Source organism: Mus caroli, unplaced genomic scaffold, assembly GCF_978045245.1.
Source record: "Mus caroli unplaced genomic scaffold, Mus_caroli_1 scaffold_16, whole genome shotgun sequence".
NCBI classification, from domain to species: domain Eukaryota; kingdom Metazoa; phylum Chordata; class Mammalia; order Rodentia; family Muridae; genus Mus; species Mus caroli.
Window position 1 is genome coordinate 23,609,938 of NW_028227271.1, and position 23,357 is coordinate 23,633,294.

Below are 23,357 nucleotides of genomic sequence, written 5' to 3' on the forward strand. Positions count from 1 at the left end.
ATATGTTTTTGTTTTTTCAAGACAGGGTTTCTCATGGTAACCAGCCCTGGCTGTCCTGGACTTGCTTTGTAGACCAGGTTGGCCTCAAACTCACAGAGATCCACCTGACTCTGCCTCCTAAGTGTTGGGATTAAAGGCATGCACCAGAACGCTCAGTGATATTCTTCTAAAACTAGATTTTTGAAAATATGTTCATTATAGGTTGTTAAGTGCCTTTTTATTCTGAACTAAGTGAGTTGTGAAATTGCAGTTGCTTTTATTTACATAGGCCATTTTTGCATATATCCACACATTTAAATTAAAGTCATATTTCAAAAATGGACACATTTTAAAAGAACAAAATTTCAGTGTTATTAGAAAGCTGTGTAAAGCCATTTTCCTGGAAGTAGCAGACTTTGGTACATGGCTGTGTTGGCTTCCTAGGGCCATCCTCAGCCCCTCTCTGAGGAACAGGCCTCTCATGTCCATACTCATGGCTGGTTTGTGTCGAGGGTGCTTCTGCTTCTCTGTCCTGTCTCCAACAGTGATGGCCGTACCAATAACCCACCAGACTTTAAACAAACCAAGCCTTTTATTTAAGCCCTCAATCACAACTGTACATTAAAGTGCAGAAGCAAATATTCTAGAAAGATAATGTTTTATTTATATTTATAATAATATTTATGCTTAGGCTATAAATGACTAAAATCTCTTGGGGTGATTCAGATTCTCAAAGAAGGAAAGAAAACACCAGGTATTTGATTTCTTTCTTTCTTTTCTTTTTTTTTTTTTTTTTTGGTTTTTTGAGACAGGGTTTCTCTGTGTAGCCCTGGCTGTCCTGGAACTCACTCTGTAGATCAGGCTGGCCTCGAACTCAGAAATCTGCCTGCTTCTGCCTCCCGAGTTCTGAGATTAAAGACATGTACTACTTACCATACCTGGAAAGATGGCTAGGCTGTTAAAGGCTAGGCTCACTACCAAAAATGTAAGAAAAACACCTTTTAAACACATGAGTATTTACTTTAGATGTGATTAGCCAAGTCAAGGCTACAAAATCAAACAACTGCAAACAAATCAAACAACTGTATTGCTCCTGTGCAGAGAAGTCTAGACCTGGGGTTGAAGAAGGCAGACAGCTCTCAGCCAGTATGATACAGTGGCTAAGCACCGTGTAGGGAAAGCTCTCTAGCTTCAGAGTGGATCAGACTTAATGTCTTCTTTTTTTCCCCCCTACTCTTGTTAGACAGCACTAGTCAAAACTTTAATCTGATGTGTGGTTGCAGACTAATAAATGCAGTTTTAGATGTGCATTGGTGGTGTGCTAGTTAATGCAGGCTCCCGGAGTACATTTGTAGAGATTCCCTGCAACAGTCTTTTTGTTTGTTTGTTTGTTTTAATGAATGAATGCTTTCCAAAACATTACAGGTTTTGGGTCGTCATGAGCCTGTGGCTTTAGCTTATATCACTGTGCATTTAAGCACAGTTCGTTTACTTAACACAGTGACATGTTTCAGCCGTTTGTTCCCTTTCAACAAATAGAGTTGGACTGATAATTGTGAGCGCAAGAAGCAAGGCTTGAATTCGTTTAAACTTGAAAGTGACCTTCCCTCACCTGCTAAGTCTTCCTGCTGTACTCCGTATTTATCGTGCCCAGCAAAGGCAGAGAAAGCAAACAGAAGGGAGAGAGGGAGAGAGGCAGGCGAGGGCTGGCAGTGCTGTGTCAACACAGTTACTTTGGATTCTCATCAGATAAATAGCAATGGATCATAGGCCAAGGTCAGTCAAAGAATTGAGATGTGTACTGTCTTTACTGAGCCTGTCTCTGCTCCAACTCACTAACACTCTGACTTTGGGCGAGTTTCTTCATCACCTTAAGCCTTGCTATTCTCTTTTGTAAAGTAGACTTCATAATGAGCTCAGAGAGTGCCCATTGGCATTAGAGATGTATTTGAGGGTCAGGCACATAACAAGCCATCAGTCTAATACGATTAGGGCCCGATTTTTTGTTATCTGCATTTCTTGGGACATGTGCTCTCACTGAAACAGAGAGCTCAGAGTGAGTGCTCAGTAGGAAGGCCTTGCCTATGGTCCTGAGTAAGAGATGCAGCTCTCCTCAGCCAGCCCCATGTCCATCTCAGTCCTTAGTACACTGGCATTAAGACCTCGATTTACATGCCAATTCCTCCCTCCCCCTTTCTCTCTCTTGGTGTGTATGTGTGTGTGTGTGTGTCCTAGTAAAAGTGCCAAATAGTGTTTTGAGAAGAGTGCTTGCTGTGCAAGTGTGTGGACCTGAATTCAATCCCTAGTACCCACATAAAAAAGCCAGGCCTCATGGCACATGCCTATAATCCTAGCACTGAAGAGGAGACAGGACAACTGGCTAGTCAGTCTAGCCTGGTCAGTGAGCTCCAAGGTCAGCAAGAGACCTTATTTAAAGCAACCAGCTATCGAGTACAGGGATGATAGTCGTGAGCCCTATACATGGACCAAAGAGCACACTGTGAAGCGAAGGAGGAACAGGCGTTCAAAGCTAGCCTCAGCTACATAGCGAGTTTCCAGTCTGTCTGGGCTCTGTGAAACCCTGTCTCAAAACAGCAAAACCAGAAAACCCAAGAACTCTGGGAAGGCTGACATTAAAACTTAAAGGGTTTAAAGCTAAGAGAGAACCAAGACGCTGCACAGCCTCCAGGTCCCTGGTTTTATATTCCCCACGTCTGTCCGAAGGCTCAGGCATACTCCTGACACTCTGTTCTCCCATGTGCTCCGGAAGGCTGGAGGCCAGGGATGCTGAGCGGCAGGGAGACTGGCTTAGCAGCAGAGTGCTGCACAACAACCTTGAGCCAAGGTACTAAAGACACTTGGAAGGGAATTTCTACATTTTATCAGGCACCGATTCCTTCCTGGTGTGCTAGGTACACGAGGGAGGACACCTAGGGCCCACAAGGACACACCCGTGATTTGATCAGGGCGGAGCTGTCTGGAAGCCGCAACCCCAACTGAATGCCTTTATGAGTCCAGCTCCTCCCCTTCGTTGACTATTTCCTTCTCTAAGACGAATCCCACCTAACTCCTCCCTAGAACCTCCTTGAAGGGAAGCTAGCAGACCACACTTGACTCTTCTGTTAGTTCTCAGCCCCAACCAAGGCAGTGAAGGTGGACAGGCCACTTGTGGGTCTTCAGCTCTACTTGGTCATGTCTCCACCAGGGAAATGAAGGGTCTCAGCCAGTTTAGGCCTTGACCTATATTCTCTCCCGTAGTTTCTTCTTTTTCTCGAGATAACCATTCATTCTCTCTCTCTCTCTCTCTCTCTCTCTCTCTCTCTCTCTCTCTCTCTCTCTCTCTCTCTCTCTCTCTCTCGCACACACACTCCCACCCCCACCTCCACACAAACACAAACACACCAGGGTTTCTCTATGTAGCCCTGGCTGCCTGGCTGTCTTGAAACTCTCTCTATAGACTAGGCTGGTCTCGAACCCAAAGATCCTCCTGCCTCTCCCTTCCAAGTGTTGGGATTAAAGGCATACACCACACTGCCTGGTCTCATCTCTCTCTCTCTTTTTAGCCCCCCTTCTCACCCCCTTCTCCAGCTCACTCTGGCCCCGCTCGCTCCAACCCTGATCGCTTTTTTTATAATGCAATTCTAATAGAATTGTAATCTATCACCTATCATTCTCTATTCTCACTTATAGAAGAGGCAGCTGCCCTAGCACTTTCTTAGCAAGAAGACAGATGCTCTGATGGGACTCCCATTACTGTGCCCAGAAGCACAGTTTTGAGGGTTGGTGATAATTCTGAGCTGGCTTGAGCTGCCCTATTTTTCTTAGTGTTGTCTGATTTACAATGCTGCCATTATCCTCTTGCAGAACTTTCTGGATACGTTGTCCAGAGACTTTGTTCCAGCTCCCTATTGGTGGGAAGCACATCTCAACCCTACAGAGAGATAGTAATACAGACATAATTGATTCTTCAGTATCCATGCGCTGGGTCCCAGAAGACCAGCTATGAAAATGTTAGTGTACCATTAGAACTGGGCATTTCTCACAACCCAAGCATAGAGGTTGAAGAGTCAGGGAGGCAGAAGGATCCCAGCTCTGACCCCACAGCCACAGCCAAGGCCTCAAGTCCAGAAGCCACTGGACTGTTAGCTTCTAAGATAATCTCTTTATTGGAAATATGGGGGCTTCACTGCATAGACTAACCATATGGCGCCCACTCTGTAAAGAGGAGGATCAACACAGGAATAACTGTGTCCATGCTTCCAAGTAAAGCCACAGCCAAGCAAGGCCCTGACTTACTCTCAAAAGGCAGAACAGCCAAGAAAGACAGACCAGAGGAGCCAGAAGCCCTTCTCAAGCCAAGTGACTCGAGGACCAGATTCTCAACTGGCCTTGACAAACAAAACAAAACAAAACAAAACAAAAACAAACCAACAACCAAAAAAGTTAATTTTGCTCATCTACATGGACTTAAGTACCCAACAGGATAGTTTAGGAAAAAACTATAGTGATTGCTATGTTGTTTTTAATAGTTCAAGGGAATTTCACTCTATAGACATAGGCTTAACCATAAAAGATGCTATTTAGACAACTAATTCTCACTAGTAATTTTCTTTTTAAAAAATATTTATTTTTATGTGTATGAGTGTTTTGCCTGTATGTATGTTTGTGCACTATGTATGTGCAGTGTCTACAGAGGCCAAGAGAAGGCATCAGATCCTCTGGAACTGCAGTTATAGCCGATTGTGAGCTGTCATGTGAGTGCTAAGATCTGTTTTTCTGGAAGAGTGAAGTGCTCTTAAAAGCCATCTTTCCAGCCCTGTAATTTAGAGCTTTCTCTCCTTGCTTCTTTCTTTGCTCTTTCTTTCTTTCTTTCTTTCTTTCTTTCTTTCTTTCTTTCTTTCTCTTCTCTTCTCTTCTCTTCTCTTCTCTTCTCTTCTCTTCTCTTCTCTTCTGTTCTTTTCTTTTCTTTTGGTTTTTCAAGACAGGGTTTCTCTGTGTAGCCCTGGCTGTCCTGGAACTCACTCTGTAAATCAGGCTGGCCTCGAACTCAGAAATCCACCTGCTTCTGCCTCCCAAGTGCTAGGATTAAAGGCATGCGCCACCACCGCCCGGCTCTTTTTTTTTTTTTAAGATTTATTTATTTATTTTATGTATGAGTACACTGTAGTTGTCTTCAGACACACCAGAAGAGGGCATCAGATCTCATTACAGATGGTTGTGAGGCACCATGTGGTTGCTGGGAACTGAACTCAGGACCTCTGGGAGAGCAGTCTGTGCTCTTTTTGTTTTGTTTTGTTTTTTGTTTTTCGAGACAGGGTTTCACTGTGTAGCCCTAGCTGTCCTGGAACTCACTCTATAGACCAGGCTGGCCTTGAACTCAGAAGTCCACCTGCCTCTGCCTCCCAAGTGCTGGGATTAAAGGTGTGTGCCACCACGCCCGGCTAGAGCAGTCCGTGCTCTTAACCACTGAGCCATCTCTCCAACCCCTCAGAATTTTCTTAACAAGGAAAATGCTGTCCAGATATAATTCATCCTGATCTAGGCTTGGTTTAATACTGCAGCACCTACCTACAGCCAAGAGAGACAGCCTGCTATTGTCTTAACCTAAAAACCCAATGATGGTTACCTTTGTTCCTTCCCTCTCCCTCTGGGAGAGACCTCTGCTGTGGTTCTCCTGTTTCCAACACTGTTTCTGGGTGCAGGTTTATTGTTACCGACTTTACGGGGAGGCTGGTTTTCTCCACTCTTCTTTTGTAGTGCAGGGAATAGAATCCATTGAACCCTAGAATTTTTCTCATTAATTTTTTGGGGACTTGGCAGTGAGGTGATTCAGTGGGAACAGCACTTGCTGCCGAGCTTAATCACCAGGGTTTAACGCCCCAGATCCCACGGGGCATGGAGTGAACTGACTTCTGCGAGTTATCCTCTGACCTCCCCACTACACGCACAGCACGGACTCACACCAAATCAGCGTCTATATTTGTTATTTTATTATTCCACCATGTGGATTCTGAGGCTAGAACTCAGGTTGCCAGGCTGGCCACAAGCTCCTTAACCCACTGAGCTTTCTCACCAGTTCCTTTGGATCCTTTGAAGCAGTCTCCTGTGTAGCCCTGGCTGGGCTTGAACTTGTGATCCTCCTGCCTCAGCTTCCTGTGTGCTTATAGGATTACAAGTATGTATGAACAAAGGCAATTTTTAAAGTGACATGTTATTAGTGTTTGAGTATGTCATACATGCATACAATGTATTTTTATCTTATTCACACCCTACTCCTTCCCTTCTCCCAGGCACTCTCCAATCACACAATCACACTCCTTTCCAACTCAGGGACTTTTTTTTTTTTAATAGCCCACTGATTCCAGTTCATGCTAAGTGTTTTCCTTTAGAATGTCTGCCTACAAAAGACCACACCCTTGAAGAGAACTGTCTCTAAAAAGTTCCTGGGAAACCATTAACTGTCCATAGCTCCCCATGTAGAGGTAAGAACTCATGTGTTCGTCCTGCCTCCTGTTCTGGAATGTTGACTGGCTGGAGCTTATGCAGGTCTTGGTCAGGCAATCATAGCTGCTTCAAGTTCACAAGTACAGTAGTCCTGTCTCATCCTTATGGTCTTTCTGTAGTGAGGTGTAATGCAGATGTCCCATTTACAGTTGGGCCTCCAAAGGCACATGTTCTCTACATGTTGGTGGGTCGTGAGTCTCTGTACAGAGAGGCTTCTCTGGTGAGGTCAGAGAACTGCACTAATGGTGGGTATAGATAAATGAGTTTAGAAGGCACTTTGATGCTTTAGTCAGTTTGTAAAATAATAGCCACAGGTTCTCCCCCTGGGGCCTGTGAGCTCCCCAGCCAGGGCTGTGAGGATTCAGGACTCACCTAGCACTTGTCCTTCTGAACGCTGCTATTTTACTATCACCTAACTATCGCCTTTGGAAACTTCTGGGTGAGTACTGGGCCTTGCTATCTGTCTTTTATGGCTTTTAGTTACTTTTAGTCTTGTGGCCTTACTGCTGTACTTGGAACACATGGTGCTGTTTGCCTCCATCATGGTTCTCCTCAGCTGTCGAGTCTAAGATGGTGAAGGTGGTTAGCCTCCCTTTGGACTGTAGTTTCGTAGCTGGGATGTTTATTTGAGTCAGTCCTATCTTCTGACTCAAATCCTATTTGCCTCATGCTCATCTTGAGTTTGTTTCATGACTCCATGTTCTTATTTACGTGTGTGTGTGTGTGTGTGTGTGTGTGTGTGTGTGTGCACTCGTGTGCATATGTATGTGGCAGTCAGGACAACTTTTGGGATTCCGTTCTTCCCTCTCATGTTGTTTGAGGCAGGTCTCTTGTTTCAGTCTCTGCCACTCTGGGCTAGCTGGACTGTGAGCTTCGGCTGATACCCTTGATTCCTCCCACTTCCCTGTAGGGGCGCTGGGATCACAGTGCGAGCAGCTCACTGGTATGTGGGTCCCAGGGATCAAACTTAGGTGTCAGACGTGGGCAAGAAGCACTCTACCTTCTGAACCCTCTCTCATGCCCTGTGGTAACTTCCCAATAGTTTATTTTTAAATCTTTTGAAGAAAAATGTAAAATCCTACAGAATATTGATTCTGTAGAAGAAGATCCTCTAGACACACTTCATTGGAGTGGGACTAGACTTACTGACTGTGGAGTGCGGGTTAGAGTGACGGCTTCAGACTCGTGGACGGAGAGGGTCTTCCCACAACTTCCCACGCTCACTTGGCCTTCGTGTTGTCGCTCGGTTGTATCTACTCTGTTCCCTGCTGGGCTGCAGGACAGCTTTCCCAAAGTGGCTTGGAGTCTGAGCCTTGTTGGTACAGACCCAGGCTAGGGCCAACAGGGGACTTCACCTAGTTCCATGTGCCCTGCTTCTAGGTCCATATAAGTATCTCTCAGTAGATCTATCCCAGAGAGCAGTGAGTGCAGACCCTCACCCCAAAGGGTGATCTCTGACACCTAAGTGGTTCAGGTCCTCGCCACCAGATCAAGAGAGCCCAGCAGCCCTGTAGCTTGAGCCACACATGTGACTTTCTCCTTTGTATTTCTCTGTGGAGTTTTTTTTTTTTTTTTTTTTTTTTTTTTTTTTTTTAATCTTGTTTTTGAGGCTGGCAGTGCCTCAGAACTACCAGGTGTGTGGAGCAGCGCAGAGCAGTGCTTTGAAGCATAGCTTTACTGTGCCAACACAACGGATGGGGTTTTGTCTTGTCTGTTTTTATAGTGCTGTGGACGGAAGTCAGGACCTTGAGGATCCTAGGCAGGGGCTCCACGAGACACCCTTTCAGCCCCTGACTGAAAGAGGGTTTGCTTTTTTAATAGAAATAACTTGGTCAGAGACTTTAGTTCAGTGCCTGTGGGTTGGGACTCTTTTAGGGGTCACATATCAGACATTCACATTGTGGTTCCTAACAATAGCAAATTTATAGTTATGAAGTGGCAACAAAGTGATCTCATGATTGGGGGTTACTACAGCATTCAACTGCATTGAATAGTCACAGCTTTAGGAAGGTTGAGAACCACTAATGTAGCAGCTTCTCTCTTCCTGTCCCTGCCCTCTTTAGGCCTCTTAGAAGGTAGATTGGAGGGAAGATTAATAGGTAGATAACACGCTACTTACTATAGGCAACACACGATCTGAACTGGGGGAGATGGAGAGGAAGGATAGAGTTGGTGGGTTTGGTTGGTAGACCTGATATATGAATGGGGGAGGGGCATCGTATGCTCATATTGCCCACGTAGAATGGAAGTAAAATTCACTACAACAGGAATGCAGTAAGAAGAGAGGATATGGGTAGGACTGTTCAGGAGGGAGGCAGGCTGTTAACATATCTTCTGAGTGTTATTGAAGGCAGGCATATCTCTTAGCACACATATTCTTCTATAACAGACATTAATGCCCAGGACCTCTGAGTCTCTCCTTCTCCAGCATTTGGGAAACGTTCATTGCCATGCGTCTCCATTTCACACACTGCTGAATGTCCTGGGGACAAGCAAGTAGAGTCCCGGCCTTTGTGGATGTTGGAGGAAAAGCCATCTATCAAGTGGGCAGCTTCAAACCGTGTCACGTCTCTAAAGGACTTATGTAAGGTTCTCTCCCAGTGGCCAGGGCTGAGACCCCGGTCTGTATACCCTCCTCACTAAGACTTATGTGACTGCACCCCACATTCATGTGCAGCATGTCACCCTTCCGTACTTTCTTTGGAAAAGTCGTTTTGGCTTGAAATCACCCTGTCAATACTCGCTGGGTGACTCACCCAGTGCATACGTGCACTTGTCCCCTTTCCTTGCTGTGTCCTCAGTGCTCAGAACTCACTCACTCTCTCTCTCTCTCTCTCTCTCTCTCTCTCTCTCTCTCTCTCTCTCTCAGCTGCTCAAGGGATGGTTCAATGGCTGCAGAAGCAGTGCTTGGACACCAGTTCTTGCACAGCTGCTCTCTCTAGTGGTGCTCATCTCCAGCTCTTACCTTGTGCTTAGAAGGCCCAGGTTGGCCTTCTGCTTGGCCCTCCTTCTTTCTTGTTAGGTTTCAGACCCAGGACAGGGGCTGAGGTGCACCTTTTACATATCAGAGCAGACCTGGCCTCCAGGTTCTCCCAGCATCCCTCAGTCCCTACCTAGCATAGTCCACCCCCAACCCTGAACTTTCCAGACCAGGGGCTGAGCTGCCCTTCCCCCAGAGGCTCTTTGCTATTTAACCCGGACATTTTGGTTTCCTCCTCTCTTCCTCCTCTTCTTCCCCCTTTTCCTTTTCTCTGCATGGGCACTTTATCTTTTTCTCTTCCCCTCCCCTCTCTCCTTCCTTGCCCTCCTCAGAGCAGCTTCCCATAAGCCTGCATTTAATGTACTCTGATCTGGCTTGGATTGGCTCATTTTACTGGTGGAGAAATAACTTACCACATATTGTGATCTTGCTCCCATTCTACGTCTTTATTATTTTTTATGTGTTTTTATTAATATTTTTGTCACACTTTGTGATGCTCTCTTAAAAATATTTATTATCTTTACTGTATGTGTGTGGGTGTTTTGCCTGCATGATGTATGCGCATCACATGCATGCCTGGTGCTCACAGAAGCCAGAGAAGAGAGCTGGATCCCCTGGAGCTCGAGGTAATCATGGCTGTGAGCCATCACGTGGGTGCTGGGAACTGAACCTGGGGCCTCTGCAAGAGTCACCAGTACTCTTAGCTGCCAAGCCACCTCGAAGTCCTGTGCTATGCTTTGCCACTGGAGGTTGTGTATTGTAGCCCCCACCCTCTGCCATAACAGTGCACGTGACTGCTTCAAACCATGCCAGTCAGCCATCCTGGATTCCTTCAGTTTAGAGGAAGGAAAGGGAGCCCTCACACTGGAGTGAGACACAGTTCAGAGAATCTGTGTTTTCTAATCTTGCCCCATTCCTTTCTTGTTTCAGACAGGAAGCTGTTGCCCTTCCTGTGCTGTAAGGGTTTTATGCTGTGCCTTCCTTCGGTCTTTTCAGAAGCATATTGCTTAGAAGTGAATGGATGCTCTTGTTGTTTGTCTATCTCCTCCTTGAAACAGACTTAGGGGCTCTTCTTGGCTTTTCTTACTTCTCGCTGTAGGGCTTTAGAGGAACCCTGGCTGGTACAGAGGGCACAGAATGGTAGCTCAGGGAGTTAGGCAGAGTGAAATGAGATGCCCACTCTTGGGTGGGCTCTCTCCTCTTTGGGGCAGATGCAGTGGCCTGGCCTTCCTGACGCTGCTCTGTTCCCTTGTGGGAGTCAGATGCTATAGGGAGAAGGCTCCCACCAGGGCAGCCATCTTTCTGCTTGCTGTGCCTGCTTGCCACTTAGAGCGAGTGAGCTTCTCTTGCACCCCACCAGTCCCCACAGATTCTAAGTAGAATGTTCCAATTCCAGCCCATGATTTCTAGTTTCTAATTGGGGGTATTGCAGGAGGCTATTTTAAGCCAAGCAACTTTCTCAGGCAGCTAAGTTGTAAATTGGCTCCCAGCATCTTTCAGCAATCTGCTTCATTTACACCATAGCCAGGAGAACATTTGAAACTTTTTGATAATGTTTCTTTCTTAATTCATTCACTTAGTAAATATTTATTGAATATATGTTATGTGCCATCAGGGTCTGGAATAAGACTCCTCTCGTGGGGTTTATATTCCCAGAGAGGAAGCAAACAACAAGGGCACACACAGGTGACAGTGGGCAGGGGCAGATGCCACGGGGAGACACAAAGGAGGGGGGATAGACTGATGGATGAGGTGGGGCTTCTTCAGAGAAATGCAGCTCTGGGGAGGAAGTGGTGTCTGAGGAGAGGGCAGATGAGTTGGGGAGCCTGCATGGAGAGTCCCTGCAGGGAGCAACAGCTGCCCGAGTTTCTGTGGATTTGGGAAGAGGCTCAGGCTGAGGTACTGGTCGGGACAAAATGGCAGCATGACACAACTTTTTTTTTTAATCTCCAAATCTAAACGGTGCCCCTGTCGTCAGGGAAAGACCACGCTTGATATCATCCCCGAGAGCTCCAGCAGACGCCCGCTTTTCATATGACACTGAGAGGGCCCAGCACACACTGTGAGGTGTCCTCCAGAAACTAGGGGTGTTCAGAACAGGGTTTAAAAAATATAAAGGAAATTCGGGAGGAAGAAGTGGCTAGGAGACGAGACTGGAGGAAGTAACCTTTGTGCACATGCTTGCCCGTCTGTACAGGTGCAAGTGGAGACCGGAAGTTGAGACAGATGAGTTCCTCAATTCCTCTCCACCTTATTTTTTGAGATAGGGTCACACTGAACCCAGAGCGTGCCAGTTTGATTAGATTGGCTGGTCAGTGCATCTCTGGCCTCCTGTCTAGGTTTCCCAGCATGGAGGCTGCAGGCACATGCCGCCACTCCTAGGTTTGAGGTGGGTTCCGGGGATCTGTACTCAAGTTCTCCTGCCCTCAGAGCAAGCACTTTACCCACTGCCCAATCTCCCTAGCCTCAGGCTCAAACCTTCTCTGTGTGCCTGTGTTAGTTGATTTATTGCAGCGTATGGATGGCTTTCCAAGAAAAATCCAATAATGCATTTAAAATGAAAAGTGTAATGCCAGATAAGATGCAATTCCATCACATATTGATGATGTGTTTGCTCACTGGGCACAGAGAGGAGTGTGTCGCCCACAATCTTCCTGCCTTTCCACTTTGCTACATTGTCACTTCTCCTTCATTTTCTTTAGAATAAAATTAATTATAGTTTTAATCAGTTTTTCCATGTTTAAGCAATCTCGCGGGTATTTTTCAGGTCACTACATCCGGGAGAGGTCGAAGCAGGTCATAACTCTGCTGATGGACGAGCAGCTGCTCTATAAAGAGAGGGAAGTGGCCACATGGACAAGGCAGCGGACCTCCTACTCCATGTCATTTCCCAGCAGATTATCTGCCACGGGGACCTCACATACAGTGTGCACTTCCGTGCTCATCCCAGAAAGCCTTACCTCAGAGAAGAAGCACTCACAAGACTGCAAGAAGACTGCAGGTCTCTGCAATAAAAGTACGTACTGTAAGCAGTGGCCTAACGCTTGATAGATGTCTGTTGAGAACAGCTAGACATAAAACACCAGCTTCACACAGGTCACCAACTCAGTATCAGCAGGACCGTCCCCACTGTTAGGCTCCATTCTGCAGGGAGCAGAGATGAAGGAGTGTGCCCAGTAGACAGTTGGATGGAAGTTTTCAGAATGCGTTGCTTCTGAATTCACATAAACTCGTTTTCAGCTAAAACTGTTAGCCTAGCGGCTGTTGTTCTTGGAATCTTTATTTTCAGCTTAATATTTTTTCTACCTGGGATATGAAGGAGGCCTACTTTCTGGGAGTTGGGGGCTGGGTAAATGGGCTTGATTTTTAAAATGTGGTGAAGATTCCAACATAATTTAAATATTTTTTCTAGCATGATTCTTTGTAAGGCTTTCCTTTGCCTGCAACTTTGACTCTGGATTGCTGAACTTTGAAAGCGAGGGTAGGAGAGATATAACATTATAAGGGAAAGGAAGTGATCTTTCCTATTAATCTTTCTGAAATATCAAAGAATGCCCTCTTACTGTAGCTTCTCAGGCACCTACTGGTGAGTTGAGCATGAAGGTGGGCGGGTGCTTAGGAGAAGAAAAACATGGGTGAAGTCCGGCTTAGTCTTAGCTGCTCCTTGAAAGCAACCAAAATCAGTGCTAGAAATGCGGGCATCTGCAGGGCATCACAGATCGCCTCCTGCTCACAGACAGCATCCATGCCATGGTGCTGGACTGAAGGTTTGCCCCCACCCCTATGTTGAAATGGAGTTCACAGTGCGCTGACGTGGGAGGTGGGGCCCCTGGGAGATGGTTAGGTCCCAGGGGTAGAGCCCTCAACAGGAGTGAGCCCTGAGACCCTAGAGAGCTCGCTCACACTCCTGCTGCTGTGGGAAGAGGCAGCTTCTTAGGGCCTGCCCTTGCAAGCGCTCTGATTGCAAGCATCTCGTGTTTGGAAATGAGTACTGTTGTTTCTGAGTCACCCATTTCACGGTGCTGTTAGCAGACTGAACTCACCAAGATAGCTGTTAAGCAAACCCCCCAAAGAGCTGCAGGGAGTCAGCATGAGCAGTGAATTCCAATTGTCAGCAAAGCACAGAAACTTAAAATACCAGCAGTTACATCAGCACAAACTAGCTCTGAACTCATCCTCCCCTGACTTTGTCAAGGGTCACCTTGTAGCTGTGGGTCACTGACAAAGAGAGGCATTAAAAGGGGCTCTTTGTAGTTATAACGGTAAACACCACCACGTACTTCTAGAACTAGTGGAACATCTTTTTCAGGGGACCCATTTATCATGATAAATAATAAGCACCCCACAGCTGACCCTAAGAAGTGTGACACCAGCCACGACTCGTCTGAGCTTATTTGTCACTTTTGCTGTTTTCTGTCATCTTTCTTGCTTGTGTGTGTGTGTTATATACATGTAGGTGTGTGCACATTGAGGGTACATGTGAATATGGAGACTGGAGGCCAATGCCAGTATCTTCCTTAACTGAGTCCCATTATTATTATTATTTTTTTTTTTTTTTGAGGCAGGGTGGCTCCCTGAGCAGGGACCTTGTCAGTTCAAGCAGGGTGGCTGATCAGGAGCCCCAGGGAACTACTTGTGTCTGCCCAGAGTGCTGGGATTACAGACTGTGCTGCAGTAGCTGGCTTCTTACATGGCTTCTGGGCTCAGTAGCCAGGTACTGATGTAAAGTCCAGCTTCAGTGCTGTTAGCATTTGTCTCTATTCAGCTCTGTGGAGCAAAGGTGGTCACTTGCAAGTCATATGGATTATATAGGTCTGCATGCTTGCGTGGTAGGCCCTTTACCAGTGGATCCATCTCCAGGGCCCTTTCTGTCACATGTTGACTCCCTGTCTTCTTGGGCTTTCTTACTTGGAATCTGACTGCCCCGCAGCAGTGGAGGCAACAGCGGTGAGGGAGTCAAGTTCCCTTCCTCACAGAGCCTCTGTGGCAGAGGCCAGCCTATGGGCACACATGCTCAGAAGAGCATAAAGCACGTCAGATAGTAGTGCATCCTTTATCAAAAGGGAAAGCAGTCAGGGATGGCTTTAGTCGGGGACAGATATGAGACAGGGCAGCATTTTGGAGGAGAGGAATTTAAACAGAGACATGGCTGCAGTGCTGAAGCAAGTGGTGGCCCCGTGGAGGAACAGGAGGGTCACATGCTCCTGCCTCTAGCCAGCCACAGCTTGGGTGACAACAAGCTAATGAAACGAGTCCCTTGTCACTGCAGAAGTAACTCGTCCCATGTGTGCCGTGTCTGTGAGGCACACAAGAAATTCTGGTTTGTTAATTTTATAGTCGTAGAGTAAGATCCAAGCAGCATCTCCCAATGTTATGACACATCTCGGTCACCAAGAAGAGCTCTGAATGGCTGTTTTTTAAATCATGAACTTAAAGACATAGTGGCACACAACTGAAACCACAGTACTAAAGGACCCAGTCAGGAGAACCGAGCTTGAAGCTAACCTGTGCCACACAGCTGGCCCATACCTCAAAGGAAAAATAAATTCTGAAGCTTTGGTATAATGAAATTTGTTTAGCAGCACACACATATAGAGAGAATGGCCTGCCATCTGCCAGGCACTACACTAGGTGTGATAAGCAAATCTAGTGTTTCTGCTGTCATGGAAGTGACATGGGGAGATGTACTTGCTCCACGACAACGGGGTCCAGGTGGGAGGCGGTGGGAAGTACTGCTGGAAGTGCAGGTTTGGATGCAGAGCTGCTGGAGGCCTCTGTTAACAGAACCTCGGTTGGGTTATTTTGTTTCATTTACTGCAGTCTGCACTAGATACATATGTGCTTATGCTTAGAAGGGAGTGACTAGGCTGAGGCAGTGTTGCTGTAATACCAGTCCACAGTCGCCATTTCTGTGAAGGAGTTGGATCACAAGCTGCACTTTAAAGGAAGAAATAAAGCAGATATTTGGGGACAAGAATAAGAAAAAGGAAATGAATTGGGCAGGGGCTTCCTTCCTGAGACAAGAGAAGTAACAAATGGTACACAGAGAAGGAGAGATGAGTGCGAAGTGGGTAGTCACCTGTCGGCAATAGAGGGAGCCACGGAAATCCCAAGGACTTAAGTGCAGTGGGATAGATGTTAGGGGGACTATGATGCGGCTTCCTGTGGTATTAGCAGCTTCAGGTCCTTTCTGGTTCATGGCTGGTCCGAACTCACCCCGCATAGCTACCTGGGCACCAGCGTCACATGCATATTGTTGGTAATGGGAAGGAAGAACTGCCTCATCCTGTCAAGTGGCATCTGACGTTTTCCCTTACATGTCATTATCACGCAGCCACATGGACACTGCTATTCACAAGGGAGATGGGAAGCCATGTGTCAACTGTGCTTATCTAGAGAGACGGAGAGAATGAAAAGACAGTAAAATAATCCCCACCACAGTGGGGAAGGGTACATGCAGAAGGCAGATTAGGCGTGTAAGAACTACTTGTATGCTAAGTGGAATAAAAACTAAATTTGAATATGCAGAAAAATGTGGGCAGATACTTGAAAGTTCTCTGAGCAATTAACAAAAGGCATAATAAATGGTGTATGGAAATTTCAATTTGCTAGAACTTGCATCTAAGAAGCGGTTCAGGCCTTGAACAGGAGGGCTGTTTAGCTTAGTTGCAGAACTTCGCTTTCTTATTACAGAAAACAGCTGTTTTGGGGAGATAATTCTTACTGCTTTGTGTGGAAATGAAGGAGATATGGGTGGTAGGGAGACTGCGAGGAACAATGGTTTCTGTCTGGGCACAGGGCCTGCTCTGGGTGGGACAGATGAGGGGACAGTCATGTTTGAAGACAGCACCACATCAAGGGAGGCAGCAGGCTAAGTGGATGTCACACTGGAGAAGAGAGGGAGAAACTGAAAATGACTTCCGCATCTGAGTTAGAGGGAAGAGGACGGTATCGTACAGGCACATTTGCATCAGTGGAGTCTAAAGATGCGCCTGCCTTATTTAGTTACAGCGGGATGCGCTGCCGAGAGCATCACTAGAAAGCCTCGCGCTGCAACAGCTGCACTGACTGCTTCGAGGTAAATTAGCAAGGCAAAGGAGCGCATGTGCAGAAGCAGCCTCTGTACATCACCACTTATTGGTTTTTTGTTTTTTGTTTTTTCCTTCTCTCTCCTCTTGGATGTTCCCCCAACGTTTTAATTCTTGTCGATTGCCTGGGTGGTTTTTATTTGGAAGATTTTGATTTTGAAGGAAGAAATGCACTGAAGGCTAATTGCTGCTTTGACGGCAAGCAGCAGGCTGGAGAGAGCAGCTCCAACCCAGCGCTGGCTCTGCGGGTCTCACAGGCCTTCCTCAGAGGGGCACCAGAGCCCTCCAGAAGCATTGCCTTCCCACCCCAGTCCCTCTGAGCTCCCTGGAAGGTGTTGTCTTTGTAGTACTTAACGAGGAGTCCTCTGGGCAGTGGGAAACCTAACGGCATTGTGTGTCTTGGAAGCATCCCTGTCAGAAGATACGTGGTGGTTGGTGAACCAGTTAGACTGCAGATCATCGTGCTGCCTCTGTAGTCACAGCCAGCACCATGGGTGCCACGGTCTCTACTGACAACCTTGACAGAGGCTCAGGCTTGGTTTTCTCTGCACGAACGCAACAGCTGAGAGGGCTCACACGTGCATTGGTTGCCACTGAAATGCTTGTGCTTATGAGGCAGGCCTTCTGCTGAATGCTTACATTTTAAAAGTAAGCAACAACAACAACAAAAAAAAAACCCACCCTATAACTCATGTCCCCTGCCTTCCCAAACCAACAGTCTTTACAAAGGGTATTGACTTCATCTGACTTTCTTTTTTTGTTTTGGAAAAGTTACTTTGTTCCTGTAAAATGATGCAGGCTCGCTGTAAAGATCTGGTCACTTCTAATCAGCGCCCTAAGTAGTCAGAACTTGGTGAACACAGTCCCAGGCCTACATACACACAGAGGTGTGACTAACAAGGGCTGGGGACAGATTGAGAGGAGTGTCCTTTATTTATTTATTTTTTCCTTCATGGAGGAGAGGAGCAGGGGTCTTGATGTGTAGCCCAGGCTAACCTGGGCTCACTCCTCTTGTCTCAGCTTCTCAAGTTCTGAAATCACAGATGCACACCAGCTCAATTATACTACATGCTGATTTATGATAAAACATTTCAAATTGCTGCTTCTTGCAATAATTTGGGGCCCCTTCTGTGCATGACCATAAGGGATGTGCTGGGCATTCACTGTCCTCACAGAACTATGAGAGTCTCCAAGGACTTTCCCTTCCAAGAGCAGAATGTGTGAGCTGAAGTCAGTGGGACTGAAGCTGGTGTTGGTGGTGTGTTAGGGATGGACTCATTATGGGTAGCACTGGCTAAGGAATGAGTTCTCCGTGCCTGAAGCATGAAGGGAGAGTCTTGGACACCCTCTCAGGAATGTGAGAAGTGCCGAGTGTAGGCCCTGCAGGGGCTGACATGGGTCTGAAGTTCTCTGCAGAGGAGACCACCTCAGTTTACCAGTGAGTCCCTGGGGGGTTTCGCCAGGTAAAGCCAAGCAGAGAGCTCACAGGCTGGACTCACCACAGCAGGGGAATATAAGCAGGGACACACACACACACACTCACACACACACACACATACACACACACCATACAAACACACACACACACACAAATACCCCCCCACACACATACCCACCCCCCCACCATACATACACACACACACAAACACTCAGCCCCCCCACATACTCACCCCCTACACACACCCCACACATACACACATACTCACCCCTCCACATACTCACCCCCTGCACACATACACACACAAACACTCACCCCCACATACATACACACACACCCCCCACACACAAACACTCATCCCCCATACACAAACACAAAACACTCACCCCACACACACACACTCACCCCCCCACAAACATTCACCCCCCCCCCGCATACACAAACACTCTCTCTCACACACACACACACACACATACACACACAAACATTCACACACACCGACACACAAACACTCATTCCCCCCCCACATAAACACTCACTTCACACACACACCCACAAACACTCAACCCCCCCCACATACCAGTCCCTAAAAATAGTCAGATGCAGAACACTCAACATTTAAACATTTATATAAGTGAAGGATAGAATCACACATAGTCAGTTTTAAAGAAATTATAAAGACTGAATGGATGAATTAAAGAAGAACTTGAAAAAAAATTTAAAAAAAGAAACCTACTTTAACAAAAAGAAAAATAATTCTCTCAGAAGCAAGTTTGGAAAACAGAGAGTGATGGATAAAGGGTCAACCTGTTTACAGAGTGAAAAGAACATCACTTAACTGTTAGGTAAAAACAACAGTAGAGTCCCAGCACTTGGAGGCTGCAGTAGGAAGATTGCCTAAAGGCCAGCCTGGGCTAGGATGAGACCCTGCCTCAAAACAAAACAAAACAAAACAAAACAAAACAAAAACAAAAGTCAAAAAGCTGAAATAGTGGGTAGCTGTGGCACATTAGATGGAGGTAGATGGTTCTAACGGTCTTTGCTGAGAGCTGAGAGTATCTGACTCCAAACCTTCAGAAGGGAGGGCGTGTGATGAGCTTTCCAGTAAAGCTCCGAGAGAAACACATAGAGCACACTAACCCCAACAAGGAGAAAAGTGTAAGAAGAAGAAAAATCTTTACAATTAGAACTATACAGTAAAGGGGGTAGAAATTCAAAAGGTGAACTGATACTATTAAGCCCTAGAATATTAATTACAGTGGACATTAGCAGATGGAACTCCTGTTAGAATCAGAGACTATCAGATGTGGGCAAAGAAATCCTGACATATGCTGTGCATCTCTGTTCACGGAAGCAGATGGATAGATAACGATGGATAGGCATCCTATACTAACTAGAGCAATAATGATAAACCCAGGAGCCGCTGAGACGGCAATTAGGGAAAGTGCTTGTCACTTAGCCTGATGACCAGAACCAACTCCTGGAAGCTGTCACTGATCTCCACATGTGTGCAGTGCCACACACACACACACTCTCACATACATGCATACTCACGAAAGCACATGTGCACACATACCACATACATAAATACCCCCTATACACACATACACAGGCATGTGCATGCATACATGCACACACATGCACATACGCACCCACAAATTAATAAATGTAAAAAAATTGAACAGGAAAAGAAAAGTAATGAAAAAAAAATCCCGTTTCCCCAGGAAGATTAAAAAGCTTTTAAATGTGACTATTTCCAGTAAAGTAACTTCAAAGAGTGTGAAACAGACTTTAGTAGGACAGAAGGAAGAAACTGAACTATCATGGTAGATAATTCCCAGACATACTTTTCAGTTATCCATAGGTGAAATGCCCCAGATATTTTAAGAAACCTGTCTCATGCTGAAAAGTTTCTCTGGTGAAAATGCAATTAAGTTTGAACACAATTAAAAAAAATAGACACAAAAAACCTTCCATACATTTACATATAGAAATGTTTCTTCTAGGATCAAGCAGAGAGAGTAGCTCTCATCCTTCCTGCTGGCTTGGCTTTGTGTTGGAGGTCCAGCCATCACAGTAGACAGCCCAAGTTAACACAGGCACTGGGAGATGGTTCACATAATACAGTACTTGTCCCAAACCTGAAATCCCGACTGGGAAGGCAGAGACGGGAGAGGAGAGTTTCTGTGCCTCCAAGGCAGCCAGTGTCGTTGAATCAGCAAGTTCTGGGTTCAGTAAGAGACCCCGTCTCCAAAAGGTGGAGAGTGATTGAGAGACATTTGATATAGCTGTCTAGTTACCACTAAAGTGTCCATGTGTATGGTACATGTACATCTATAGGTGATCCCTCCACACAAACATACACATGTAAAAACTTACATGCATGGAAGAAACAAACCTTTTCATACAAAGAACTAGGAAAGGTCTACAGAACACACACACATAAAAATAAGATCTTATTAGTTGTAACATTAAAATATAAAACATATGAAACAAAACAAAACACAGGGGCTGGAGAGATGGCTCAGTGGTTAAGAGCACTGACTGCTCTTCCAGAGGTCGTGAATTCAATTCCCAGCAACTATGTGCTGGCTCACAACCATCTGTAATGGGATCTAATACCCTTTTCTGATGTGTCTGAAGACAGTAACAGTGTACTCACATATATAAACATACATCCTACCAGCAATGAACAATAAACAATTTTTAAAATTTTATGTGTACAGGTGTTTGCTGCATGTATGTCTGTGTACCCTGTTTGTCCAGTTCCCACAGAGGCCAGAAGAGGGCGTCAGATTCCCTGAGCTGTTGTTACAGGCAGTTGTGAGCTGCCATGTGGGTGCTGGGAATTGAACTCCATCAAGAGCAGCCAGCGTGCTTAACCCCTGAACCGTCTCTCTAGCTCCAACAAACATTTCAAAACATTTATTCTCCCTCTCCCTCTCTCTCTCTCCCCCTCCCTCCCCTCCCCCTTCCTCTGTGTGTGTGTGTGTGTGTGCGCGTGCGCGCGCGCATGCATGCGGGTACCATGGGGTGCATGTATAGAGGTCAGACAGAGGATAACTTTCAGGGATCAATTTTCTCCTTTCACCATGTGGATTTCAGGAAGTAAACTCTGATTGTCAGTCTTGGTGGCACGTATCCTTATCTGCTGGGTCATCTTGATGGCCCAATACACAAATTTTTAAAGAAACTATTTGCAATTTAAAAATCAAGATTACTTAGGAGCAAATCTTAGACAGGATATATGAGATCAGTATACTGTGGGTTATAATGTATAATTGAAATCGATTATAAGGAAAACCTGTATAAATGGGAAAATATACCACGTTTTTTGGAATAATGCAAATATGTCAGTTGTCTACAAGATTGAAGAGTTTGGGAGGATTTTTCTGTCTTGCTACCAGGGCTGTTTTGATCAGGCTGACTCTCTTGTAAAGGCTGTACGCTGTGGGCTTACTCCTTGCCCTCCACCCCTGGATGATATTGGTACATTCTTTACTGTCATGAGAGTCAAAACACCGTCTGCAGACATGGCCAGATGTCCCCTGTGGGCCACAATTGCCTCCAGCTGAGAACTACAGATTCAGTGCAATTACAATCAAAATCTCCAGAAGGATTTTAAAAACAACTTGATGGGCTGATAATAAAATGCATTTTGAAAAATCATAAAGTCAAGAATAATATATGAGCATGTGTGCTCACGTGTGCATGTGCACACAACCACACACACATCATATATATCTATACTAGCTCAAACAAGCTATGATCTATGGGAGTTACGTCCCATCTATAATTTCAATACTTGGGAGACATAGGCACGAAGATCTTGAGCGCTGCTCCAAAAATGGAGGTCGGACGTTTCCAAGGAGGAGGAAGGTGAAAGGCTTCCCTCCTAAACCAGGCTAGAAACAGCACGCCCGGGGCAGGCCATGCCTGTGCAAGCAGGACACAGCAGTGTGCCCAGAAAACAGCTGTGCAACTGTGCACACATAGAGGACGCTGACATCAGTTCAGATTTATGGGGGAAAGATGAATTGTTAAAAAATAAATAAAATAGACCACTAAAGAAAATGAGATTAGGTGTCTGATGCATGAACACCCACAAAACCAATCGAGATGAATTAAGGACTTAAGAATATAAAAGCAAAATTTAAAGATGTTTAGAAGATTTGTTAAAAAAGGTGTTTTCTGTGATGTTAGGATAGAGAAATACTCTTTTTAGACATATACCAAAGTGGGGAAAGCCGGGTGTGGTGGCGCACGCCTTTAATCCCAGCACTTGGGAGGCAGAGGCAGGAGGATTTCTGAGTTCAAGGCCAACCTGGTCTACAGAGTGAGTTCCAGGACAGCCAGGGCTATACAGTGAAACCCTGTCTCGAAAAAAAACAAAATAAAACAAAGCAAAACAAAACAAACAACCCCCCACGCACACACACACACACACACACAAATCCCTACACACACACCAAAGTGAGTAGCTTTTTTCTTATACCACTTGAATCCCTGGGGTTGAGCGCAGGTCTTCTGACTTGGTGACCTGTGCCTTAACCCACTGAGCTATCTTGATAGACAGAACCTATTATTTTCTCTTGTGTGGTTCTGGGGTTAAACTCTGGGCCTCACCCATGCTACCTGAGTACTCACCTCTGAACTATAACCTCAGCCCCCCAAACAGCACAGATGTAAATACAACAATAAAGGAGCCAGCGAAGGCCGGAGTGGTGGCGCACTCCCAGCACTCGAGGGCAGAGGCAGGCGGATTTCTGAGTTCGAGGCCAGCCTGGTCTACAAAGTGAGTTCCAGGACAGCCAAGGCTACACAGAGAAACCCTGTCTCAAAAAACAAAACAAAACAAAACAAAACACAACAAAAAAAAAGGAGCCAGCAAGTGTGCTGTGTGGTGGCAGCCTTCTTTTGTTAGCCCAGTGCCTGTCCTGCGTCTACCTAATCTCTACCCCACATGGGTAGAGCCTGAGGATAATTACCTGTAATTGCTACATTCTATGGTGACACATTATTTAACCGGGGCCTAATCAACTTTGTCCAGTGGTGTCAGAGGAGACAGTGAGGGTCCCGAGTAGGAGGGGGAACAGAACACATTGCTGCTGGCCTGAAGATGGGGCAGAGGAGTACAAGAGGCTTCTAGAAGCAGGCCCGACTCAGCAGCCATGGGGGAAATGGAGCCCCCAGCTGAGAGGAGCTTAATTCCACCAAAATGTGAATGACCTTGGAAGTAATTCTTCCTCAGGCTTCAGACGAGAATTCTGCTGAGCTGATACTTTGATTTTGGCCTCGTGAACCCCGGAAACAGTTGAGCGTGAGGAAGCATCTCCCTTGGTTTCCTGGTGCTGCTTTTGTGTGTAAG

General features: G+C 46.0%; 1 protein-coding gene across 1 annotated transcript in view; it reads left to right on the top strand.

Moving 5' to 3' along the window:
• Enthd1 (ENTH domain containing 1) overlaps positions 1-23,357 on the top strand; it is a 119,882-nt gene that overhangs the window by 17,220 nt on the left and 79,305 nt on the right. Inside the window, exon 3 of the mRNA XM_021183595.2 lies at positions 12,231-12,479. Coding sequence (XP_021039254.1) covers positions 12,231-12,479 — 249 coding nt within the window. The remainder of the gene's footprint in view (positions 1-12,230; positions 12,480-23,357) is intronic.